General features: G+C 58.2%; 1 protein-coding gene across 2 annotated transcripts in view; it reads right to left on the reverse strand.

Annotated features, from left to right (window-relative positions):
- Positions 1-24026, reverse strand: part of TAFA5 (TAFA chemokine like family member 5) — a 192191-nt gene extending 168165 nt beyond the window's left edge. Inside the window, exon 1 of one of the 2 annotated variants that reach the window (XM_032645846.1) lies at positions 23838-24026. In XM_032645846.1, coding sequence (XP_032501737.1) covers positions 23838-23949 — 112 coding nt within the window. In that variant the 5' untranslated portion in view covers positions 23950-24026. The remainder of the gene's footprint in view (positions 1-23837) is intronic. The other variant, XM_032645847.1, reaches the window with a different exon arrangement.
- Between the last annotated feature and the right edge of the window lie 1711 nt (positions 24027-25737).

Below are 25737 nucleotides of genomic sequence, written 5' to 3' on the forward strand. Positions count from 1 at the left end.
CCAAGCCCTCGGGCAGAAGCCCCGGATGTCAGTGTGCTGGGCTCACCAGTGAGGCAGAGCCTCGGTGCAGGTGCAGGGCCCAGGACCGGGTCGAAGCTTGTTGCAGCTCCGTCACCTGGATCCCGGGCCTCAACCTCTGGGGAAGGGGGTCACGAAGCAGGCGGGGGCGAGCGTCCTGGGGGCACGTATAGTGCAGGGACGCTTCTACTGTGTGCCTGCCGCCCGCGGGCAGCCCGTGTTCACGCCCCGGGAGAGCTGCCACGCCGATGCGACACCGGCCCGTTGAATGTCGCCAGCACCACCGTGCCCAGGAGTCTCTCCCTAGGTCAGGCTCACCTGGGGAGCCTGGCAGCCGGGACAAAGCCAGGATCTTTGTTTTCCTTCTCATCAACGTCCACCTGAGAGGAACGGAGGGGTCTCTGGGCCTTTGCTTCACGAAGGTTGTGAGTCTGGGAGTTTCTGGGGTGGGCGGAGGGGGCGACAGGCAGTGACTGCTTAACGCATCTGGGGTTTCCTCTTGGGGTGATGAAAATGAGAACGTGATGGTGACAGTGGTTGTAGGACCTGCTAAATGCCGACAAAATGCACACTTAAAAATGGTTCGTTGTGCTATGTGAGTTTCACCTCTATAAAAAAATAAAACAAGAAAACTTTTAAAAGGGCTGTCGGAGCAGCCAGGCTCTCCCTGAAAAAGCAGGAGTGAGGTCCCCTGGCCCAGAGATTAGGCCTAGACAAGGAGAACGCACTTCCCCGGAGCCCCCAAGGCGCCCCCCCACCACCGTCCCGCGCACCAGGGCACAATCCCTGGGGCTGCACTGGGTGGGGGGCTCAGCAGGGGCCTGGATGCAGCCACCATCCCCCCAGAAAGCACTAGCCTCCAGCGGGGGGCGGCCTCCCCTCCATCCTCGGCTGGGCATCAGCACCACCTGAGCCCAAACCCCCCAGCCAGGGACTCAAGAAGAAAACAGGGCAACGTAAGTGCACAGGGATGCCTGACAAGTGGTCCAGGTGGTCAGCACATCGCCATGAAGATGGTCATCTGTGGGGTCCCTGGGCCCCGGCCGGGAAATGCCCACCGGCTCCCGATGAGGGTGGGGTGTCGGCGTCCGTGCCCTCAGCCAGAATGCCACCCACAGCGGTGACGTCGGCACCAAATATGCTGCTGGCTTAAATTAAAGCCGAACCAAGGGGCCCCGAGGTTTCAGCAACAGGAGAACGGGAGCAACCAGGATTAAGCGGCGCTCAGGAGAGATCTGTGCCGAGATCACCAGGAAGGGCGCTCAGGAGAGCCGGTAATATGTACTTAAAAAATTCTTAACCTCCACCAGCATATGCCGTTCCACCTAATTTTGATCAACTTAAATGTAAAAAACATCTCTGTGCCTCCGCTTGGGTTTTGCCGCCATCTGGTTTAATTAGTCCCCGGGTAGCGCGCCGCCGAGTTAATGACGGAACACGCCGGGCTGACTGCGGCAGCTGCTGGGGCCGCATCTCACCTCGGCCTTTCTCCTCGACCCGGCGGCGGGGGCCAAGGCTGTGGTGGCCGAGGACGCGGCGGTGGATGCGGGTGGTGGTCCCGGAGGTGGACTGGGCGTGTGAGGCTGGGCGCTGGCAGGACGGCTGCCAGGGCCGCCCTGGGCAGGGAGGGGTCTCTGTGTTCAGACGCCTAGAGGATAGACTCCTGCCCACAGGCTGATGGAGGCCTCAGGTGGCCCCGGATTCGCTTCCCCCATCAGGATGGAAGCCAGTGCCTAGCAGGGGGTGAGCAGCGCTCCCTGAACAGATGACAGACAGACCATCCCAGAGGAATGAGGCGGGCAGGACACAGGCCAGGACTAGCCTGTGGGCGAGGAGATGGGGAGGGTCTACGTGAGCAGCGCCCCCGGCGCCACGAGGCCTCAGACGATCTCGCGGCTGGCAACTGTGATGGTGACTTTTATTTATTTATTTTTTTTTTTTTGCGGTACGCGGGCCTCTCACCGCCGTGGCCTCTCCCGTTGCGGAGCACAGGCTCAGCGGCCATGGCTCACGGGCCCAGCCACTCCGCAGCATGTGGGCTCTTCCTGGACCGGGGCACGAACCCACGTCCCATGCATCGGCAGGCGGGCTCTCAACCACTGCGCCACCAGGGAAGCCCTGTGATGGTGACTTTGACAAGTGTGATCCTGGGAAAGGAGGGAACAGAGCCATGGGAAAGCGGGCGTGATGTCTGCACGAGAAGGCAGGAGAGGACAGGTGCGGGGAGCTGAGGTCCACTGGTCCGAGGCCAAGGTGCCGGAGGAGGGAGAGGTGGAGATGACCGGGAGAAGGGGTCATCGGGCAGGGCTCAGGCAAGACCAGCACCCCAAAGCCCCCTTTTGCAGGACAGGAAGCTGCAGTCTGGCAGGTCCAGTCCCATGAAGTTCCCACTGCTGGCCCTGTGCTGGGGCCTCACCGACCCAGGGCAGCTCTGCACCACTGCTCCCCACCCTGCGAGGGCCCGGCCCCACTCTCAGGGTCACGACCACCCTGCCGCATGGGGGGGTCTGGGCCTCTCGGGTTTCACCCTGAAAATGGAAATGACAGTGCCTACCTCGCCTGGTTTCGGAGGTTGAAGGTGATTCGTCGAGGTGCCAGGACAGCCAGAGTGACGGCCCAGAGTCAGTATTGCTGCTGGTGTCATTTCAACCTTCTGAGATGAGTCCTTAACGGACACTGAGAGCCTTACACCCAGTGGATCTTCCCTTTTTGCCTTGTCTGCCAGGAAGCTCAGAGCTAAGCTCTGTGCTCAGTTTCAGGAGCTCCCTCTGTCTGGGCCGGTAATTCTCAGCTGGGATGAGGCACCTGGCTGACAGGTGAGGGGACTGGCCCTGCAGGCTCTAGCTCTGCCCAGCACAGAAGCCACCTGGGGAGATCCAAGGGGCCCTCCCCGTGCAGCCTCGAGACCCTGAGCCATGTCCGTGGAAAGGTAACTGACAGAACTGTCCCCTTGGCTCCAGTGCATTTCTGCGGGACAACAGATGGCTGCCACGCCAGCTCACGTGCACCCCGTTGACGCCCGGAGAGCCCACCCTGCAAGTCATAGGAAGGTTATCCCCAACTACCCAAATTAAACGTATTAAGAGGCAACGGGTTTTTAGCGAATTTATTAATCAATGTGATAATGCCTGGGGACTGTAATATAAAAATAATCAGTTGGCCTTCTCACCAACGTGAGACGCCAAGAAGGTGTCATTTAACTTTCCAATGCCGACTGCCACCTTTCCAGACTTCTTGTTACATTAATTGAGATGAAAATTTCGCGATTTAGAACTTCAGAAGAGCATGTGCTCGTTCCGTCTGGAGCCTGTGCGCACAGACAGGCAGCGACTTGGCGGTCCGCACCGGATTCCACTCCCGGGACGCAGGGAAGACCCTGAGGCTGGCTGTAACCAGGGGCCAACAAGGAGCGTCCAAGATGGAGCAGGTTCTCACAGGAGACCTGAGCCTCACACAAGTGAAGGGAAGGGAAGGAGGGCTGGGTCTTCCCTCTGTCCCGTGCCACCCGGCAGCCGTGAGCCCCTGCCCACACCAAGGCCGCCTGGACCGAGCATCCCTACCTGACTGCTCCCTATAGCATCCCTGGGGAGGAAGCCAGTAGATAGACGAAACTGTCTGCACAGCGAGTCCACAACAAGACTAAAGGGCGCCGCGCATAGGACACACGTGGCCCCCGGGGGAGAGGCAGCGCCAGAGGTTGCAGAGACAGGCCAAAGCCAGGCGCCCCGGCACAGCGACAGCGTGGACTTGGCTCCAGAGTCAGGCCCGGCCAGGACCTCGGCCTCTCTCAGCCAAGCTCTGCTCTGAGGCCCCGAGCTGACGTCTGGCCTCGGGAAGCCTCTGGTCCTCGTGTCCGTAATGGAGGCTGAGCCCTGATGACCCACCACGAGGGAAGAGAAGCACACTGACAGGAGTTATGTTCGAACGTACACTTGTGTGCGTACACACGCACGCACACACACACACACCCTACAAACCGTCTAGGTGTTGTATTGTCCTCATTTCGGACTTTCTTATTTTCCTTTAGTTTTTGCTTAAAGTCTTTAAAATTACCATCTGTCTCCGGGGCAGAGCAGAAGGGGGCTATTTCCTGACTGGAGTGAGGCCGTGACAGTGAGAGGGAGTTGAGGGCAGGGGGCTCTGGTCACCTTGCCTCCTGGGCCAACAGATGCAGCCGCGTGTGCAACGTGGGCCCCAGCCACCCTCCCCGCATCCCACCTGCGCTGTGGCCAGCATCTCTGGGCTGGCTGCTTGCTGCCTGCACGCCACGCTGTGCCCCGGGGACCCGTCACACCCATGACCAGCTGCAGCCTGGGGACGCCCAGCAGACGCTCCCCTCCCTGCCCTGAGTAGCATGCAAGGAGGGGAGCCCACCCAGCTTGGGGAGACCCCGCAGAGCCCTGGGGGAGGAGGCACACAGAAGCAGGCTTCCCCTTCCCCCCCGACCCAGCAGATCAGCCCCTGGATGCGTGCACGGGGAGCGGCCGTCCCCACCGGCCACGTGAGGAGTCCACGACACCCACACACAGGCCTGCACGAGCCAGCCTCAGGGAATGGCCCTTCAGAGCTTCACGGGTCCGGCTGGTCCAGCAAAGGGGCTGGAAGGGCAGAGCCTGGGAGGCAAGCACTGCGTTTGACTCGGTCTCTGCAAGTGTGTTTTGTATAATCAAAACTCACGATGAAACGGCTTCTCTGCAGACCCAGATGCTGCTGAATGAAGGGCATTTTCCAAAAGGAAGGCGCTCAGGGCTTTGTCAACTGCCTCCCAGGGTGGGCGGGCCTCTGGGGGCTAAAGGAACCCAGGAGGGCTGGACCCTGGAAGGCACCAGCGAGGAGAACGCTCCCACCTCCTGGAAGCCTGAGCCACCCCCCAGCCAGGTTGGCCCAAGCAGGAGCCAAAGAGGCCAGGCCATCCACAGGCGCAAAACTAAAGCACCCAGAGGGGTGATGGGGCCCCGTGGAGTACCAAGCACAGCACAAGCCCCGAGGCTACCTGCTGACCAGCTCACGCCCTAGGGGGGCGCCCCAGCTGCCCCGAGCTCCCGAGACTCTGCACCTCTGGCTCCCAGACCAGCCCTGTGCTGTGAATTTCAGGGTCCTGGCCACCCCTAAAAGTGCAACGTGTCACCCCACACCAGATGACAGCAGTGCCTGTGCTGGCCAGGACGCACACGGCGACACCCCCTCCACCCAGATCAGGGAGGATGGTCCCTCAGGACTAGGGATTTTCTTCTTTGTTTATAGAATTTTAAGGGTTCCATTCCATTTACACTTATCACAAAACATTGGCTCTATTCCCCGTGTTGTACAATACGTCCTTGAGCTTATCTTATACCCCATAGTTTGTACCTCCCACCTCTCCCAGCCCTGTAGTGCCCCTCCCCCTTCCCTCTCCCCATTGGTAACCATTAGTTTGTTCTTTGTATTCTCTGTATGTTGTTTTTTTTTTAGATTCCACATAAAAGTGATATCATACAGTATTTGTCTTTCTCTGTCTGACTTATTTCACTTAACATAGTACCCTCCAAGTCCATCTATGTTGCTGCAAATGGCAATATTTCATTCACTTATATGGCTGAGTAATATTCCATTATGTATAAATATACCACATCTTCTTTATCCCTTGGTCTACTGATGGACACTTAAGATGCTTCCATACCTTGGCAATTGTAAACAATGCTCCTATGAACATTAGGGTACGTGTATCTTTTTGAACTGGTGGTTTTTTTTGTTTTTTTTTTTCAGATATATACCGGGGAGTGGGATTACTGGTCTATTTTTAGTTTTTTGAGAAACCTCCACACCGTTTTCCACAGTGGCTGCACAAATTTACATACACCAACAGTGTACCAGGGTTCCCTTTGCTTCACATCCTCGCCAACAATTGTTATTTGTGTTCTTTTTGATGTTAGCCATTCTGACAGGTGTGAGGTGATATCTCATGTTGGTGTTGATTTGAGTTTCCCTGATGATTAGTGATGTTGAGTATCTTTTCATTTGCCTGTTGACTGTCTGCATTTCCTCTTTGGAAAAATGTCTATACAGTTCTCCCACCCATTTTTCAATCAGGTTTTTTTGATGTTGAGTTGTAGGAGCTGTTTATATATATTGGATATTAATCCCTTATTGATCATATCGCTTGCAAATATTTTCTCCCATTCAGGAGGTTGCCTTTTCATTTTGTCAGTGGTTTCCTTTGCTGTACAAAAGCTTTTAGGTTTAATTAGGTCCCACTTGTTTATTTTTGCTTTTGTTTCCTTTACTTTAGGAGACGGATCCAAAGAGGTCGTGCTGTGATTTATGTCACAGTGTTCTGCCTATGTTTTCCTCTAGGAGTTTTACAGTATCCAGTCTTACATTTAGGTGTCTGATCCTTTTTGAGTTTACATTTGTATATGATGTAGAGAATGTTCTAGTTTCATTTTTCGTACCTGTAGCTGTCCAGTGTTCTCAGCACCACTCATTGAAGGACTGTCTTTTCTCCATTGTATATTCTTGCCTCCTTTGTCGCAAACTGACCATAAGTATGTAGGTTTATTTCTGGGCTCTCTCTCCTGTTCCACTGATCTATGTGTCTGTTTTTGTGCCAGTACCATGTTGTTTTGACGACTGTAGCTTTGTACTATAGTCTGAAGTCAGGGAGGGTGATTCCTCCAGCTTTGTTCTTTTTTCTCAAGATTGTTTCGGCTATTCTGGGTCTTTTATATTTCCATACAAATTTTAAAATTATTTGTTCTAGTTCTGTGAAAACATCCATTGGCATTTTGATAGGGACTGCATTGAATCTGCAGGCTGCCTTGAGTAGTATGGTCATCTTAACAATATTAATTCTTCCAATCCAAGAACATGGTATATCTTTCCATCTGTTTGTGTCATCTTCAATTTCTTTCATCAGCATCTTATAGTTTTCTAAGCACAGGTCTTTTGCCTCCTTAGGTAGGTTTATTCCTAGGTATTTTATTCTTTTTGGTTCAATGGTAAATGGGACTGCTTCCTTAATTTCTTTTTCTGATACTTCATTGTTAGTGTATAGAAATGCAACAGATTTCAGTATATTAATTTTGTAACCTGCAACTTTACCAAATTCATTGATGAGCTCTAGTCATTTTCTGGTAGCATCTTTAGGATTTTCTATGTATAGTATTGTGTCATCTGCAAACAGTGACAGTTTAACTTCTTTTCCAATTTGGATTCCTTTTTTTCTTTTTCTTCTCTGATTGCTGTGGCTAGGACCTCCAAAACTGTGTTCAATAAAAGTGGTGAGTGTGGGCATCCTTGTCTTATGCCTGATCTTAGAGGAAATGCTTTCAGCTTTTCACCATTGAGTATGATTTTGGCTGTGGCTTTGTCACTTATGGCCTTTATTATGTTGAGGTAAGTTCCCTCTAAGCCTGCTTTCTGGAGGGTTTTTATCATAAATGGGTGTTAAATTTTATCAAAAGCTTTTTCTGCATCTATTGAGATGACCATATGGTTTTTATTTATTCAATTTGTTAATGTGGTGTATCGCATTGATCGATTTGCAGATATTGAAAAATGTTTGCACCCCTGGAATAAATCCCACTTGACAGTGGTGTATGATCCTTTTATTGTATTGCTGGAGTCGGTTTGCTAGTATTTTGTTGAGGATTTTTGCAAAATATGTTCATCATGTTGACCTGTAATTTTCTCTCTTTTGTGTGATATCTTTGTCTGGTTTTGGTATCAGGGTGACGCTGGCCTCACAGAATGAGTTCGGAAAGTGTTCCCTCCTCTGAAAATTTTTGGACTAGCTTCAGAAGGATAGGTGTTAACTCTTCTCTAAATGTTTCGTAGAATTTACCTGTGGAGTCGTCTGGTCCTGGACTTTTGTTTGTTGCAAGTTTTAAAATTACTGATTCAAATTTATTACTGGCAATTGGTCAGTTCATATTTTCTGTTTCTTCCTGGTTTGGGTCTAGGGGACTGGAGCCTACCCACCAAGGGACCCCCAATAGCCACCTTGGGCCCCAGGGCTCGGGGGTGTGCCCCTGCTCGGTGACACTCCACAGGCTGTCACACGTCCACACTGGGGAACTGTGCCACCCCCTGGGGCCTGGAGCTCACGCCTGGTGTCTCCTGGAGACTGTGTCTCCGTGAACCTTTCCCTTTTGCCAATTTAATCTCCTCTCAGTCTAACAAACCATCCCCGAGACTGTCACAGCTGTTCTGAATCTGACAGTGGTCTCACAGACCCTGACCCACGGGCAGTGGCAATGGTCTGCACAGGGTGTACTTAGAATGACGTTTCTGTAGACATAGTGCCAACTGCCAAGGCTGTCCGCATGCCTTTGGTTAAACATTCTTCCTCAGTCCCCAGACAGACATCACCATAGCCTGCAGGCAGTGCTCTGCGTGTCACAGCCCTGGTCAGCCAGATGGTGACCACGCGATTCCACACCGCCATGGGGCAGTAGGTGTTTCACAAGGTTAACGGCAAGATCCAGAGCTGAAGAGGCCAGCAGCCATGTTCAAATCGCAGCTCATCACACTTGGGGTAGACAGGGAGGCACTGTGGGTCTCTGAGACCCTCAGTTTCTTCTTCTATAAAAAGGGAATCATATATCTCGTCTCCTGCTGAGAAGACTCAATGCCACAAAGTACGAGAAGTGCCTGGCACCTGACTGGCACCCAGCAGTGGTTCAAGAAATGTCCTCTCGGGGACTCCCCTGGTGGCACAGCGGTTAAGAATCCACCTGCCAATGAAGGGGACATGGGTTCGAGCCCTGGTCCGGGAAGATCCCACATGCCGCGGAGAAACTAAGCCCGTACACCACAACTACTGAGCCTGCACTCTAGAGCCCACAAACCACAACTGCTGAAGCCCGCGGGCCTAGAGCCCGTGCTCCGCAGCAAGAGAAGCCACCGCAATGAGAAGCCCGCGCACCGCAACGAAGAGTAGCCCCCGCTCGTTCGCTGCAACTGGAGAAAGCCGGCATGCAGCAATGAAGACCCAATGCAGTCAAAAAAAACAAGATTAGAAAAAAGAATAAGCCACTGAAACAAAACTTAAAAAAAAAAAAAAAAGAAATGTCCTCTCTGGGAGGGCTACAGGCTTTTGTGTGGGTTCCTGAGCACGGGAGCATTCCGGATGCAACTGGTTCAATCCCAAAGGCAAATAATGTGTGTCCCACCAACAGGCAGACACGCCCACAGTGGGGGACAGTGTCCACGACTGCCCTGCCCAGACAGCTCACAAGGAGGCTTGGGTGGGGTGGGGTATGGAAGGCACCCAAGCACCCAAAGTCTCCCCAGTGCAGACCCCTGGCCGCACCCTGCCAGCTGAAGGGACCCCTGCAGTGGCCTCTGAGATTCCATTCGGGAGCCCCACCCTATGACTGTACCTCTTTCTCTCCCCCGCCCCCTCCTTCCCTTCCCCACCTCCTTCCCTCTCCCCTCCTCCTCTCCTCCTTCCCTCCCCCGTCCCCTCTTTCTCTCCCCTCTCTTTTTAAAGTTGCGATTGCAACTTAACTTGGAAACAGCAGATACATCATCAGTAAGCTCCCACAACCTGTCCAGACCCTGAAGTCCAAGACCCACCTGCCCCTCTTGGCGTGGTGTCTGGACCATCCCCTGCTGCCCCCAAGGCTGGCTGCAAGTCCCATCACGGGTCTCCTCTCCAAGCCTCCCAAACCCCTCAGGACCAGGCTGGGGCCCCAGAAGACAACCCGGCTTTGTTTCCACCTCTCCCACCAGGAACCTTGCGCGCGTCCCCTGCCTTCCCTGAGCCTCACTTCCCTCTACAATGAAAAGAAAACAAACATTGAGCTGGGAGGGTTGCCGTGAAGATCAAGTGGACACGGTTTGCTGGGCGCCTGGCAGGATGCCCATCCACCAGGACTGCAGCTGAGTGACATAGCAGGGCCAGTGCCCACCTCTCCAAGGATGGCCCGCGTGGACAGGGAAGCACCACTGCATGGACAAGCCCTGGGCTAACAGCACATGTCTCTCTGGGCAGCGGATCCAGCCGTGGTCACCGAAGCCCCGAGAGGCGGAGTCTGTCAGGGCTGGGGAATATGGGGGCTTCAATCGGGACCCTGAAGGCAGGATTCCAGAACGACGTGGGGACTCGTGGTGGGACAGGAGCGAGAGGCGCACCAGAGGGGAGACTCCTGGGGCAAACAAGGCCTTCGTCTGGGTTATAGTTGGGCAGGAAAACAGGGCGCTGGCCACAAGGATCCCGTGGCCTGGACGACCTGTCTCCTTTTGGAACTTTAGTGGATTCGGAAGTTGCTAAAGGCCCTTCCGCCACCCAGGTAAAAACACTTGCCAGAGGTAGTCTTCCAAGTCAGGGTCAAACGGGCAGGTCACCCCATATCCACCCCACCCTGTCGGCCAAATCAGCATCAGAGCCTTTTTCACACACACGTGTAAATGGCGACAGCAGCAGTAATCCTGGGTTAACTCATCCGCGGCACCTGCTCTTCGCAGGCCCTGACCCAGCCGACGGGACCAAGCTGACAATGGGAGGCCCAGGTCCTGCCCCAGAGGGGCTCCCATCCCTGGGTGAACGCAGGGCCACACGGCGTGGAGCTGGCAGGCCCACAGCCCCCCACTTCTGGGGGAGCTCCTGTGAATGGAGACGTCCCCAACTCCCAGGCGTGCACAGGTCACAGGAACAAGGCCTGGGCCCTCCCACATGTGGCCACGCTCAGCAAACGCTGGCCTGGAGGGCCCTGAGTCCAAGGCCACGAAGCCCGGCAGGGCCTGGGCTGGCTCCTGACCCTCCCACACGGCGTCCACCTGAGTCCCACGAGAAGACGTGCTAAGGCTTCGGCCGCCCTGATGGGAACCTGGCTGGCGAAGGCTCTGGGCACCCAAAGCCAGAGCGGCGTCCCACCTGGCTCCGGCTGTGGGCAAGGCTGTGTGGAGTGTCCATAGTCACAGGTGGCCTGGCCCGCCCCAGGGAACTTTCCAGGCCCCGCAGACTCCCACTAGGGACACTCCAGTACGTGTCACATCTGCTCCATGGCACGAAATCGGCTCCCCTGTTTCTCAGAAGCGTCCCACCCCACTGCTGGCCCCGAGAATAGAGCTTGAGCAAACCGGGTATCAGGTTGGAGGGGGCAAACCCAGGTCTGGCGTGACACTGGGAGGAAGGTCCCAGGCCCCAAGGGTCCTGGCCCCTCCAGCAGGCTCACCGCCCCACATCCTCCAGGTCACAGTGGGTGCGGCTGACATGCTGAGTGGACAGAGGCCTCTGGGTATCCTGCCCACTTCCCAGGGTCTAACAGACAGAAACCTCCTGACCACCTGAGACAGTGGGGGTGACTGGAGCATCTTGCAAAATCTCCATGATGACAGCGTCCAATGAAGCCGTCTGCACCCTCCCCATACGCACTGGGCTTCGGAGCTGGAGGTGGCCATCGGCCACCGGCTGTACCACGTGGGCTTCTGCTGCTCCTGTCTTTAAAATCTGTTCCTTTTTCATGCTGGAACCTTAAGATGAAGACGGAGCTAAAACACACTTAACTCTGGCCACACTCAGAAAACGCATTTCTGTTGACCACGGAACACTGATTTTGACTAAATCAAAGTTCTTGTAAAGAAGCACGTGGGTTGCCACGTGACAGTGGCCTGTGTCTCACAAGGCCTAAGCCTGCCAGAAGGTTTCAGAAGTCCTTGGTGCCCACGTCCAATGTCCCAGATGCTGACGGTGAGAAGTTTTGCTGTTTTCTCAGCTTGAGAGCTCACGTCTCACTGTGGTGGGGTTCAGAAACCTCCCCAAGTTCACTGACACACACCTGCTCCCAGGTCTGGGTCCTGACCATTTTTAATGTGTGGAATGCATGTTGTCTGGGCCGACCAGGACGCCAGAGCAAAGGTCTCCGGGGGTCACAATGCAGTGGCTCCCGACAGAGCTGGCCCGACTCAGGCACGTGTTTCCAGAACCCAGTGAGCTCTGGAAACACACGCCACCCCCACGGTCATCTCAAGGTGACCGTCTCCCTAGACGCCACCCCTGCCCTCCCGCGCTGAGGGAGCAGAGGCCTCTCCTCTCCAGCTTTTGCAGACATGCATGTGATAGGTCCTCCGAAACACAGCCCAGACGGCCAGCCTCTGCCTCCCTGCAGGGTTCACTCCTACGGCCACAGAGCCTAACACGAGCCGGGGAAGAAAAGAGACACGAAAAGAGACACAGGGAAATGCACGGAAGACCCAGCGTGGCTCCGTGGCTGGCCTCCTTCAGCCACTGCAGCGAGGACCATAAATTAGCATCAGTTGATTAGCAATGAGTCCTGTCAACCCATTAATGGCATTCAGCTATGCCCGGGGAAGTGCTATTAGGTAATGGAACTGCTATGGAGAAAAATAATTTAGAAACAGAGCCAGAGAGAGGCCTCTCCCCTGCATCCAGTGGCATTCAGGGTGGCGTGGAGGCATTAGCATTTTAACCGTGCGACGTCCTGATAGGAAAGCCCTCCAGAGAACTGTCCGGATACCCCTCCCCGAACCACAAGGCTTCAGGCAACGGGTGTGCTTTAAAACTGCCTTCCTCAACACTCAGTTAAAATCAGATGCGAGGCAGGTCTTAGAAAACTGGCCACGCCCTGCCCCCCGATGTTACCCGGGTACCTGACAGCAGGAGACCACGGCCTAGCCTGGCTCCAGCCGACTCGTTCACGGGCCGGTCAAGCAGGCCAGGAAGACTCCGCCATCACCTCATCATCGGTGGATTTTAGTAACAAGTAGGTAAGCTCAGAGACGTTCGCAATGCTGGTACTGACCTTCCTAAACATCAGGTGAAACCCTCCGAATAGAACTTAGGAGAAAGCGGCCCATCACAGGCCGTCAGCAAGGGCACCGGGAGAGCCTGCCCGGTTGTATTAATCAGCCCCTCTTGCTGGACATTCAAGACACCAAGACACGGCAGGTGGGGACAACTTGGGGAAGGGAGTGTCCTGAAAAGTTCAGGGCCCTGGCTACCCCGCTCCCATCTCTGCAGGGACTCGATTCTGTCTGTCCTTTTGGAAAACCATTCCGGAGCCATCAGTAAAGCAGGGGTGCTGTGCTTGGGGTCCTGCCCTGGAGAGGCCCATGCCGTGGACCCAGCACGACTGTGACCACGACAGCAAGGGTCTGCGGTGAGTCCACAGCCCCAGACCCGGGGGCACAGAGAGGGGCCATGAGAACGGGGCCACACACACCCTGCCCAGCCCTCCTTCAGCTCATGCCTGGGCCTCCCGGGGGAGAAAGGAGACCCTCGCAGGGCCCCCGGCTCTGTCCCCATCCAGGCCCACGACATCCTCCCACCTGCGGACACCACTCACAATGTGCGGGCCCGGTGGCCCGTCAGGCTCCGCTGGCCGCCCTGCTAGAACTGTCAGGGCTTGTGAGCCCGGGTCAGAGGGAGAGGGCCTCCTTCATGCGGCGAGTGTTTACGTGCGCCCGTGAGGTGTATCCACCACCTCTCTCCAGCCACAGCCCCGGATCCCTGGGAGGATTCGCGGGGTCAGAACGGCGAGGTCAGCAGAGTTCAGCCCTCCGAGGGGCGGCTGTCTCCCCCTGCCTGGCCCCGTGTCTGCCCCGCCCCGCCCTGGGCACCCCAGGCACCCCCTTCTCTGGAGAGATGAGTCTGGACCGCAGGGGTGTTCGGGCGGCCAGAGCATCTCCTGAGCACGCTCGGCTGCTGGGCCTGGCAGCCAGGGTGGAGGGTCTGAGCGCAGGCGAACAGGCCAGGGGGAACCCACGGCTGGGCAGGAGGCAGGCCCCGGGCGAGGACGCCCCTCGGATCAATCCGTGCGTTTCCTCCCCAGCAGCTCCCCATATGCAGAACGTGAGCCTGTCCTGCGGGGGGCGGGGGGCGGCCCCAGGGTGGAGGCCGAGCAGGCAGGGGCTGTGGGCTTGAGGCGGCTGGTGGCGGGGGGGGGGGTGGGGGGGCGGGGTCTTTCTTTTCTAGTCTCTGTTGAAGCAGAGTTGTTGTACAGGGCTGTATACATGGCAAAGTGGATGCGTCATGCGTACCCATCTATCCCCTCCGTTTCAGACTCTGTTCCCATACAGGCCATTACAGAGGAGTGGAGTTCCCTGTGCCCTACAGCAGGGCCTTATTAGTTACCTGTTTTATGCATGGCAGTGTGTGTATGTCAGTGTCCCAATCTCCCAATTTACCCTCCCCCCTGACCCCTTTGGTAACCATAAGTTTGCTGTCCACATCTGTGACTCTGTTTCAACAGTGTGGTCTCGAGAGTTCACGGCCGCTCTGAACGTCCGGAGGGTGGGTGCAAGGACGGGCTGTGGCCAAGGGGCTGGCAATGGGGGTAGGGCCGAGTCCAGGCAGCTCTGGAGCCGGGGGCACCCTAGGCATCGGGGAGGAGGTCAGAGGGAATGTGCTACCAAAAGAAGGGGCCTTAGGAAGCCCGTGGGCGGGGAAGGCAAGGCTGGCCCTTCCGGGCTGTTCCCCTGCCAGGACCCCAAGTGTGAGTCCCCAGCTGTCCTCCACCCTCACCCCGCGCGGGGCGACCGGCACACCCACCGCCTGCCCTTGGGCAGAGCTGCTGGGCCCAGGCCCACCTGCTGACCTCCCCCAGCCCTGTCTGTCGTGGGCGCCCTGAGGTGCCGTGGCAGGTGGCTCCGGGATGTGGGAGGATGTCAGCCTGGGGAGGGACCACGGGAGGCGGAACCCAGCCCCCGAGTTCACTGCCAGCCAGGTCCCAGGGACTCACTGCTCAATCGGCAAGGTCCTTGCAGGCCCGCTCGGTGTCAGGGAGTGTCCTGATAGGTTTGCTCTCCAGCTCAGCCGCGGCGGAAGCGGGCACAGCAGCAAACCTTCCGCAGTCCCTGCTCTGCATGGAGGGCCCCCCACCCCGCGGACGAGGCCGCACACTCCCTGTGCTCAGGGACACCTGGTCATCAGGCCCAGTCCACTGGGCACCAGGCGGCCCGAGCGACCCACGCCTTCTTTGCAAGGGCACTCGAGGTGTCTGTCCAGCGATATTGCAACTTCCTTGTGTGAACTACAGCGAAATCTCACTGGTCCTTCAGCCCAAGGAGCCCAAGTCCAGGCGAGCGTACGCTGCCCTGTCACCCTGGGATGAGCTGGTCCTGGGATCGCAGGTCGGATCCCTGCAAAGTACGAGACTCACTCCGTTCTGATCCTCGGGGCGTCTGGGGCCGGGAAAGACCATTAGCGCCATCACCATCAGGTGCAGAGACGGAGGCCCCAAATCAGAAGGGATGCATGTCTGTGGTGTGTGTACACACGTGAGTGCACAAAACCAGGGACGCGGCATGAAGGGCCGGGGAAGTGGAAGCAGCCGCACAGGGAGGGGAGCCCTGAGCTCTGTCTGCTCCTGCCCTCCAGTGCGTGGTCCCCAGGCCTGTATCCTCCAGGGAAGCCGCCAGGCCACACCTGTGCAACCCACTTCCCTGGTTAAAAAGGAACCGATGAGGAAAAGCTCTAGGGATAGTCAAGTCCCCAACCACCCCATCCCCGTGCTGCCCTGGGCTCACCACCTGGGGTCTCCCGGGACTAGGACTCTGGCGGGGCCGTCAATGGCTTTGGCTCATGACACGCGAGTCTGAGACTGAAAAGCAACATGCGGGCCGGGGCTGGGGGCTGCGGGGAGACCCGCACAAGTGTGGGCGTGCGTGCGTGTGCAGGGGTGCTGCCTGACACAGTGGGACGTGCATCTTCACGAGCCGCACCCACATACAGAGCAGCACATCCCCGCCGCCCCACGGGCACAGATGGCATGAGTGGGGCGATGGGGTAGGGCTCCCGAAGGAAGGCGGCAACAGGCTGCCCAGGGACTAGAACACGCTGCCTGTTGGGGAGGGGGGTGGGCAGGGGCACATCCTGAGGCATAGGGGGTCTGCGTGCTCCCCCTGCCGGCACAGGCCGGCTGACCCCGGGCACCATCCCCGTGCAGGGGCTCCTAGGGCCCAGCCAGGGCCCAGTGACAAGGCTGGCGGGCACAGGCCGGAACAGAAAGAGCCTGGCGGAGCCCCATCAGGGATACAGGCAGCAGGCTCTGGCGTCCCCCAAAAAGGACTGAGTAAAGGCAGCTTCCAGGCAGCCAAGGTCCCGCCAAGGGCAGCAGAACTTTTGGAGGGAATGGCGTTTATGAGTTTGTTCCAATGGGCTCTAGACAGAAATCTCCAAAATCATGCCTCTTGAAAAGGTGAGCATCGTCAAGCCGGTGGGTAGATGACGGACAGGTAGTGGGCGGGCTGCCCTGTCCCCGTTGGATCAGGAATGTTTTATTGCCTCTAAATGGCTTTACCACCATCAGCAATAAAGTTATATGTGAGATATGGAGAGATCAGGATGTGGAGAAGAATCTGGGACCAACCTCAAGCCCTAAGGCTGGTTCCAAGCTCTGGAGACAGAAGCGTGGGGAGACACTGTCCCCTCCCAGCAGACAGCCTTTCCCACAGCCCAGCCGGTCTGGGCACGACTGGGGAGATGCACCTGCCAGAGAAGGCGACGGGCTGAATGTCCTCCCACCCCCGTGTTGTCTGTTCAGCTACAGACGCGGTCATGAGGTTGTCACGCTGCTGGCACTGAGCCCCAGGACCAGAGTCCCGATTCAACGAAACCAGGAAACGCCAGAACAAGCCTATGGACTGCGGACCCACAAACTAAATCAGAGGTCCCAAGGATGGGGGGGATTCTAGCCCCAGGGGACACACAACAAGGGCTTGGTTATCACCCCGGGGGGGCTGGGGAGATGGAGACTACTGGCACCGAGTGGGCGGTGGCCAGGGATGTTGCCCAACACCCCACCATGAGGAAAGTCCACCCTGGAGAGCAACCTGGTCCAAACGTCCACAGTGCTACGGGGAAGAAACCCCAGGGATATCCTGAGAAAGCAAGTATTCAAGGAAAATAAGGATGGAGTAGAAGCTAAGGAAAGGAGGTGAGGCTGCTGGGAGGGTCTGGAGAGCTCTCCACTCTGGCAGTGTGAAAGCTTACCAAGGACCCTTTGAAAACAGTGAACGTTTCATTGAGATTCCACACGTTTTTCTTTCTTCTCCTCTTCAATCAGACGGTGTTAGAACCAGATTCGATGCTCTGGACCCAACAACTTCAATTTTCAGAATACATCTCTCCGGCCCCGCCCCCAGTCCTCTGGCCACACCCAGACCCTCAGCCCCACCCCTAGACCTTCGGGGCACCCCAAGTCCTTAGGGCCCAGACCTTCAGCCCCGCCCCGGTCACAGCTCACTGCCCAGGGCGCCAGGATCGACGAGTGTTTTCTCAGAGAATGGGGCAGTCACTGCCCGGAGGCCCAGAGCCGTGACAGCCGCCATCCAGGTGAACACACAGAGCGCTGGAGAGGGAAAGGAAGCGGTGCATTCAGGGGAGGCTTCCTGGAAGAGGAGCTCTCCACCACTGGGGTCAGGGCATGTTCTGGAGACCGGTCCAGCTCAGGGTTCCCTCGCTGCATTCAGCTGAACTGTGGGGGAGCTGCCGTGTGAGCGACCCCGAGGACAGTGGGGTATCGAAGTGAGTAACCCCAGGGCATGCAGGAGAGAACGGGCACACGCATCACTTTCCCATGGAGGGAGCCCTGGGGTGCCGGCCCCCGGCCGGACTCTGCCAGCCAGCACAGAGGGATGGAGAGGGCCACCGGGGCAGGAAAGATGGGCTTTAGTGAGGCCCTGAGTGACGTGGGCGGGGAGGCGGCGAGGCGGGGAGGAGAGGACTGGTGCCGGCTCCATTCTAAGGGAAGCCACGCGTGGGCATCTCCCGTCGGCCCGCCTGGAGGCAGAGGGGCCACCGAGGACGATGCTGATACATGCAGGAGGGGCTCGGGTGACGGTGGGGAGGACAGACCTGGAGGATGGCTAGGTGTGTTTTGGAGAAGGACTCACAGGAGGCTGGGCACAGGGACAGAGCTGGAGGCTGCCCGGCAGTGCAGAGGCCCTGACGAAGGCCAGGCAGGGCAAGAGGAGGCTCCAGGGCTGGAAGGGGATTCAGGGCCAGACCCTGGGCCGAGAGTTTGGGGCAGGCGGTGACCTGAGAGAAGGCAGCAAGGACCCCAGCAGAACACGGTGCCGGGCCCAGCTGGGTGCCCCGTCCTCTACTGCCTTTGCTTTGTGCTAACCGTCCAGCACCCCCCACACTGGGACGCAAGCGGTCTTGCCCACCTCTGTGTCCCCAGGCTTCCTAATTCCTCATTACACGAACAAGCTGAGGCACAGACGCCAGGGGCCGGCTCTGCACCGCTCTTGCCTCCAGCACACTTAGAGGGAGGGCCAGGTGCCCAGGTGGGACCCCACAGACGCCAGCCCCTCCACGGGGGAGGCCGACTCCACAGCAGGTGACACGCCAGGGCCCAGGACCGGGAGGCGGGAACATCGTAAGATGAGTGGGGTCTTCCCCAGGGGACATCTCACCAAGCAGCCACTGTCCCACCAGGCCTAGACCCACCATTCCCGAGGACGCCGCAGGCACGCCAACTTGGAGCTGGGCCTCCCGAGAGCCACGAGGACCAGGGGATGCCGGAGGAGTCCCGCCGGCCTAGTTGGAGACAAAAGTGATTCCACACTCGACTCCTGCCAGCCATTGGAATAAATAAGTAAACGTTACAAAGCCTGCGGGAGCCCTCCACCACGTCTGCAGGGTGAAGGAGAGATGGGGCGGCTTGCCCAGATCTGCCGCCAGCTGCCGGGCCGTTTCTGGAAAGCCCAGCCATCAGCCAGCTTGTGCTGCCTGCCGGGAGCTTCAGTTAGCGCCACGCCAGGGCCCAGATACGGAAACCGTGGGGAGGGGGACGTGGAAGGAGGAGCAGGCCATCGCTGGACGCTTCCGCAGAAGCCGTGGGAGCCCCGGGGCAGTCCGGGCAGCCGGAGCTCGGCTCTGGGGTTCACGGATGGCGTGCACGGTTGCCTGCAGAAAGGGACACCACCAGGCACTCTCAACCCCATGTGCCAGCCCCGGCCCCTGAGAGGACAGCCAGTGACAATCCCCCAAACAAATAAAGTCCAGCAGATCCAGCGGCCAGCCCCCTCTGCCACCAGCATCCGACTGATCCCCTCTCACGCAGGAACCCTGACCCACATCCTCCTTGTCAACCCATCTCCTCCCCAACACTCAGCGGGCACCCAGGGCTCTGGGTGACAGGTGGCGTTCTGTAGAGGTCATTAACTCCAGAGCACCACATTTTAATGCAAAAATGAGCCCTTGTAAATCAGCGCAGCTGCGAAGCTATATAAAGAAATGGGGATTTTAATGTTTTGCTTTTCTTCCCATTTCTCGTGCCACATTATCATAACATTTTCCCGTAATCACACCCATAAAAGTCACCTGAAAATACTTCATGCCACAAAAGCTGGTCTCCATATCTCCTCCCGGGGGATGTCAAGTGGCAGGTCCTGAGCGAGAAATTCCTGGGTGGAATTCAGCCCAGACGCCTGGTACCAAAGACCCGGCCAGCTGAGTTATGGCACACAGCCCCCGTTTGGGAGGCGCTATCCTCTGGCCTCGCTGCAAAGAGTGAGTTGCCAGGGGAGTCCTGGAGGGCGTGGCCCCTCTTGGCGGTGTCTGGGCTGGGGTGGGGGGAGGGGTGTGGGGCTGGGGGGGGCACCAGTCAGTCTGTCTGGCTTCCAGGGGCATAACCTCCCCCAGGCTCGCCGATCCTTGGGGCGTGGAGTTCCACCAATACAAATTCCACAAACAGGCAACCTATCTCCTTAAGTTGTTGAAAGAAACACACACAGCACATCTCCTCCGGCCAGAAATTCATCAAATAAAAAACACAGTAGGAGAAAAAAAAAAAAAAGATGAGAAATAAACTTCTGAATGTCATCACTTCATTCAGTCTCCAGTATTTCCAATTTCACCTCTTGGAAAACCCCAGAAATCAAATTTGAACAGCAGGAAAGTGGCATATTCTAATCTCTCCTAAATATGCAATAAATCGTATTTATAAGGAAAATGCAGCATCAGAAAGCCTACGCTTCTTTAGTATTCTAATGGATTAAAAAACAATTCAGAAGTTGTTTGTAATTTCTTCTCGTAATTGCATGAGGTCTATGGCATGAGATTTAACTTAAAGCTGCCATTCAATTTTGATGAGATTTATTTGAAAAAAAAAAACAAGTCGAAAACAGAGTCCCATTGCCTCTCGCACCCTACTCCCTGGTACTTTCAAATATAAGACTTTCCTCCCACCCACCGTTTACACGCCAGGAGCAGCTGTCCACCAAGCCCGTCCAAAGAGGAGACGGGCAACCTACGTGAACGCACAGCCTTCTCGGACTTCGAAATAAACACCGTGCACGGTGTCAAGTCACGGCTTAGGGTCCTAAGGCCGCCACTAGTTCATCATTCTCTCCACCTCCCTCACGGTTTATTACAGCCAGCATGTTGTAAGCCAGCACAGCAGACTGCATCTTCGGGGTCTCGGGGCTGAGCACAGCACACAGGCAAACCACTACGGTTTTGCCAGAGCTGTCCCACTCCACCCAAGAACCAGGTCCAGGCAGAACTCGCCTCTCCAGATACGCTAAGGGGAAGACGATCTAACTCAGCGCTTTCCAAGCCATGAGGACAGAGGTTTCCCCAGACCAGAGAGAAGGAGAGTTTCAATTTTCTCATCGGAGCTCATCACCTCCCCAAGATAAGTCTTTACCAAGCGTCCATCCCTGCTGTAATGGGAACGTACACAGAGATGGAGTCTGCATCTCTAAAGAAAGCCATCAAGGGCCCCCCTCCTCTTTCTGTTTCTCCTGTCAATTGTTCCCCAATAGGAGAAAAATGACAAGGCTGTGTCACTATAGCAACTAACCTAATTAGTGGACTGCAGGTCTTTCTCCAGCCAGAGGGTGGAGCCCATCTCCTTAAATATGAACCTCAGCAGGCGGCAAGGAAGGGAGGGCTTTCGCGGGGCCAAGAACAGTAGAACACCCCTAACCGAAAACGACGCCAAGAAAGATTCCAGTTTTCTTCTAGCAGCGCCAGAAAGTGAACCCCTTTTGTGCTTCAGAGAAATGCACAGATTTAATAGGCAGGATAACTGAATCCTGTGTGACACTTATCAGTCTCCCTAACTAATGACACAAATAGAACTGCTCCAAACACAAAAACATTTTGGGTAATAAAAATCCTTACTGATAACAAAAACAATTTACAGACATGGGTGCTATAACTATTCTTCTTCATCCCAGATATACTGGAAAAGAGAATGAAATCACAGGAACTGTTCCATTTGCACTTTATTTGCTTTATATCAATTCTAAAAAAAAGAAGTTCTTTTTTCTCTAGGGCTGGTGTTCCAAGCTATCGATTATTATCCTGTCTAGTTCGTATTTTAGTGTTTTCATTCCTCCAGGTGCATATGTCTATTTTGTATATTAGTGAAATGTTTTAATTTCTCCAAGTGCCTTTCTGGTGTAATGGCGTGTGTCCAAAAACGTTATCTTATCGTCAGTTATTCCATTCCATGGAGGTGGAAACAACCATAAAAATGTGGTTAACCCAAGCTTCGGCTATTAATGATATCGGCCATTCTGGATTAGATGTTTTTTTTTTTTTTTTTTTTTACCAAATGTCGTCGTCCTGGTGGAAGAGCTGTTTCCAGAATGCCAGGGAGGCCTCCGCAAAGCAGCCTGAGTGTCCAATGGGATCTCCGGTTCCACCAAGTGTCTGAGCAGCGGGCAGGCCCGGACCGCCGCCTGGAGCAAGCAGCAGTCTGGCAAAGGTGTGAGTGTCAGGACAGACATAGCGGGTCCCCCTTCAGGTTCAGGAGGTGCTGGGTGGGGGGGTGGAGTGAGCAGAGACTGCACACAGAAGGTGAGAAAGGAAGGCCCTGGCTGGCGCACCTGGGGTGGGAAGTGTTGAAGCCACAGGGCAGGGCGGAGGTGTCATGTACTGAACAATTAGCAGTTGCTCCTCTCTGTACCCGGAGGGCTGCCTCCCCAGCCAGTCTGTGGTTGCCGGGTTCTTGCCTTGGCACCAACGATGTTGTCCCCAGAGCCGGGGAGGGACAGCAGCCTGGGGACTTGGGGCACAACAATCCCCTTCCCAAACACTGCTGGATGAGCCCCCCTCCCATGCTGCCACCAGGAAGTGCATTTAAATGACACCTCCTGGGTGAGCCCCGAGTTTACCTGCCTTTCACCTGTTTCCCATGGACAAGGAAGCCGGCTGAGGCTCTTCTCTGGAACCCTGGGAACGCTGCCCCAACGCCCCGAGACGGCCGCGAGGAGCTGGGGAGAAGGCACACACCTCGCTCAAACCCCCAGAACAGCCCCCCTCCAGGCAGCCAGCGCAGGAACGCATTCGGAGGGGCAGGCAGGGTGCAGCCGGGATGGCGGTGCCAGTCTGGGCAGTCGGGCTTGCGGCCCCACGGAGAACCTTCCCTCTCGGAGACCCCTCCCCACGCGTCCCCACGCGTCCCCACGCGTCCCCAGCAACTGCAGCGAAATGCACAACCCGGCTGAGACCAGCAGCACGACTCCTGCTCTGAGCACCGGGTTTCCCCCGCCATTCGGGGAGGATGGGGCGGGGGGGTGGGGGGGCTGGGCTGTCCCAGGACTCCGCGACCGCGCGCGCCCCGCGTCTCCATGGCCCGCCGCGGTCCCATTTTGGAGAGAGCGAAGGCTCGGGCTGGGAGCTAGGTGGCCGAGGGCTGCGAGGTGGTGGCGGGGAGCGAGGCTCCGCGCCGGCCTCTCTCTCTCTCTCTCTCTCTCTCTCCCTCTCTCTCTCTCAATTTTTTTTTTTTTTGTAAAGAATCCATATTTTTCCATCGCCCATGGCAATTCTCCATGACAGGTGTTCCTCAGCGCCCGTCCTTTCCTCCCGCTGGGACAGGAAGGGACCCGGACCCTGTGCCAGGCGGTCGGCGGGGGAGCCCACCTGCCCGCGCCATCCCGGCCCGGAGCCTGTGCCCGGACGCTGACCACTCCCCACTCATCCAACCAGCCGCGAACCCGTGTCCGGAGCATTGACCATCCACCCCCACCGCAGTCCCTAGGCTGTGCCCAGCGTCCCACCAGCCTCCATTCCCCCAGCCCCCAGCCTGTGCCCCGGGCGCAGTCCCCCCGACACACCCAGGCAGACCCCGACCCTGCTCGCGGTCCCCCAGCCTGTGCCCCGGGCGCCCGCCAGCCCGCGCCACCCCAGCCCCGAGCCCGTGGCCCCGCGCCAGACCCACTGGTTCACCGGCTCGGGTCCTCGGACCCTACTCGCGAAATGCCGGTGGAAGCGGCGAGCCCTCTCCGGGCACCCCAGCCCTCACTTATCTTTTTTAGGAAAGCGCCGGCGAGCCTGCTTCCCGGGAAGGCAGAAGCTCCAGCCGCGCGACCTAGCCCGAGCCCCGCTCCTGCCCCAGGCGCCCCGCTCCGGACTCGGCCGCCGCGTCCTCCGCCGGAGTGTCGCCAGCGGAAAGCTCAGGGCAAGGCGCTCCACCGACAGCCCAGGCAGCGCTGCCCGCCCGCCCCGGACCTGCCGCCGCCTCCGGAGCGCGCGGCTCGGCTCGGCCGGGAAGCCGCCGGCTCGGCTCGGATCGCGGGCCTGGGCCGGGAGTGGCGGCGGCACGCCGGGCAGCCGCGGGCATCGCCGCGCAGGGACGCGCCGCGCCACCCGGGGCCTGGTGCCCGGGCCCTGCCCCGGAGTCGGAGGAGGGAGGCTCAGCGGTGGCGCCGGCCTCCGAAGTGCCGGCCCCTCGCCCTCCCGGCCCAGCGCAGGACCGGCGGGGACCCGGGGGACGGCGCGCCCCGAGCTCGCAACTCCTCACGGACTCCGAGCGGCCCGCGGGGCGCCCCGCCGGAGCCGCGGCCCGGGAACGGGGAACGGGCGCCGGGGCCGGGACCGGAGGGCCGGCCGAGGACCCGGGCCGCGCGGTACTCACTGCAGTAGGCGATGAGCAGGCTGGCCAGGATCATGAACGCCCAAAAAGTTGAGGACATGCTGGGCAGGGCGGTCGCATCTTGCCGGCTGCTGGTCCTGGGCGATGGCGCCATTGAAGCCGCGGCGCCCGCGCGGGGGGCAGCAGCGCGTCTCAGCAGCCGGCCCTGCCCGCGCCCCCGCGCCGGCCTCCACGTGCGGGCCCCGCGCGCGCCATCCTCCGCCGCCGCCGCCGCCGCCGCCGCCGCGCCCGGGCTCCGGCCCACAGCGCCCTGCGCCGGCCCGCCCCGCGCCGCGCGCGCCCGCGCCCGCCGAGCCCGGGGACGCCGGCCCTGCCGCTCCGGGCGTCGCTGCGCGCCCGGGCTCGGCGCGCCGGCCACCAATGCGAGGGGCGCCCCCGATGCGCGTGCCCGGCGCCGCGGGGGCCCCACCGGGGCCCCGGTGCTGGCTGCGGAGGCCGGCGGCGGCCGAGCGGACGAAGCGCCGGAACCGCGCCTCTGGATGGCGACAGAGACGGCCCGGCGCGCCCGTGGCCTGGGCACCTCGCGGGGGGGACGGGCCGGCCAGCGTGAAGTTTGTGGACTGGGGCTGTGTGGCCCGCAGGCCCTTGGCGCCCACATCCTTTCCCCGCCCCTGCCTACAACGCTGGGTCCCAGACCTTGCCTCGGCTGGGGTTACCGGAGTTTATTCCAAGTATAGGGGGCTTTGGCCCCTTTACGCGGATGGGCCTTGTCATCCCTGTTCTGGGTTTTTTGTTGGCGTTCTCAAACCCCTGGAGAGCACAGCCTTGGACCCGCGCAGAGTCAGCTGAGCACCCAGGAAAGGCTGCTCCTTTCCCCAGGCCGGGCACTGCCAGGCCAGGACACACGTCCCAGGAGCCCTGTCCTCGGCCCCTCTGCAGTGCCTCCACCTCTGCCTACTGTCCTGGCCTTGGTGAGCGGTCTCCGTGCACACCATTCACAAGGCTCCAGTCTTGTGTCTCTAAATTCCCCACCCGGGACTGGTCTCCTGTGTTAACGCCGAGGATGGAGAAAGTGCGTCACTTTCCCCATCCCCACTCCTCCCTCTCCTGTCCCCTGGGCAAGACAGCTCCCAAGTCCAGGTGCTGACCAGATGGTCCAGCTACCCGGGGAGGCTCTGACCCTGCGGTGCCCAGACACACCGTCCGCCTGAGCACTGCCTCCCTGCCGGTTCGTGGACACGCCATAGAAACGCATCCTTCCCCATTCAGGGGTTCTTCCGGATTCTGCGTGAGGACGGGGAGCTGGGGACCCGTGAGGTACTGTTGGAGCTGGGGACCCTTTCTCAGGAGCCACTAGAGGGCCTGAGCGCTGATTGAATAGCTGGGAGAAGCAGAGATGGAAGAAGTTCACTCACGTCCCTCCTTTCGCCTGAGTCCTGGCTGGGGAGGCCCCTGAGGAACCAGGGAGACTGGCGTGAGGGCGTGAGGGGACAGCTCTCCCAGGAGCACGCACACGCGCACATCACACACATGTGCACACAGCATATACACACACACACAACATACACGCATATACGCGTGCGTGCGCGCACACACGCACAGTGGGGGAAGCGAGCACGCAGAGAGCAGAAGACGCAGGCCAGGTGGTCTGTCTGGACCCAGGGGTCGGCTCTGCGGGCGCCTTGGTCAGGGGCTCGGGCAGGGCTGGTGTTGGAGTATGGTTGTATCCAGGCTGATTTTCTTCATACATATTCTGGTCCTGTTTAATTACGATCCTCTGACTTCCCGTCTCAGTGTCTTCCCAACTGCGGCTCCCCGTCTCCCTTGGCTGGCAGGGACAGTGTCTTCCCAGCTGCGGCTCCCCGTCTCCCTTGGCTGGCAGGGAGGTGCTGCAGAACCTGGACCCCTGGGAACTGGGGGCGGTGGGCGGGCAAGAGGGCAG

This window comes from Phocoena sinus, chromosome 10, assembly GCF_008692025.1.
Source record: "Phocoena sinus isolate mPhoSin1 chromosome 10, mPhoSin1.pri, whole genome shotgun sequence".
Classification (NCBI taxonomy): domain Eukaryota; kingdom Metazoa; phylum Chordata; class Mammalia; order Artiodactyla; family Phocoenidae; genus Phocoena; species Phocoena sinus.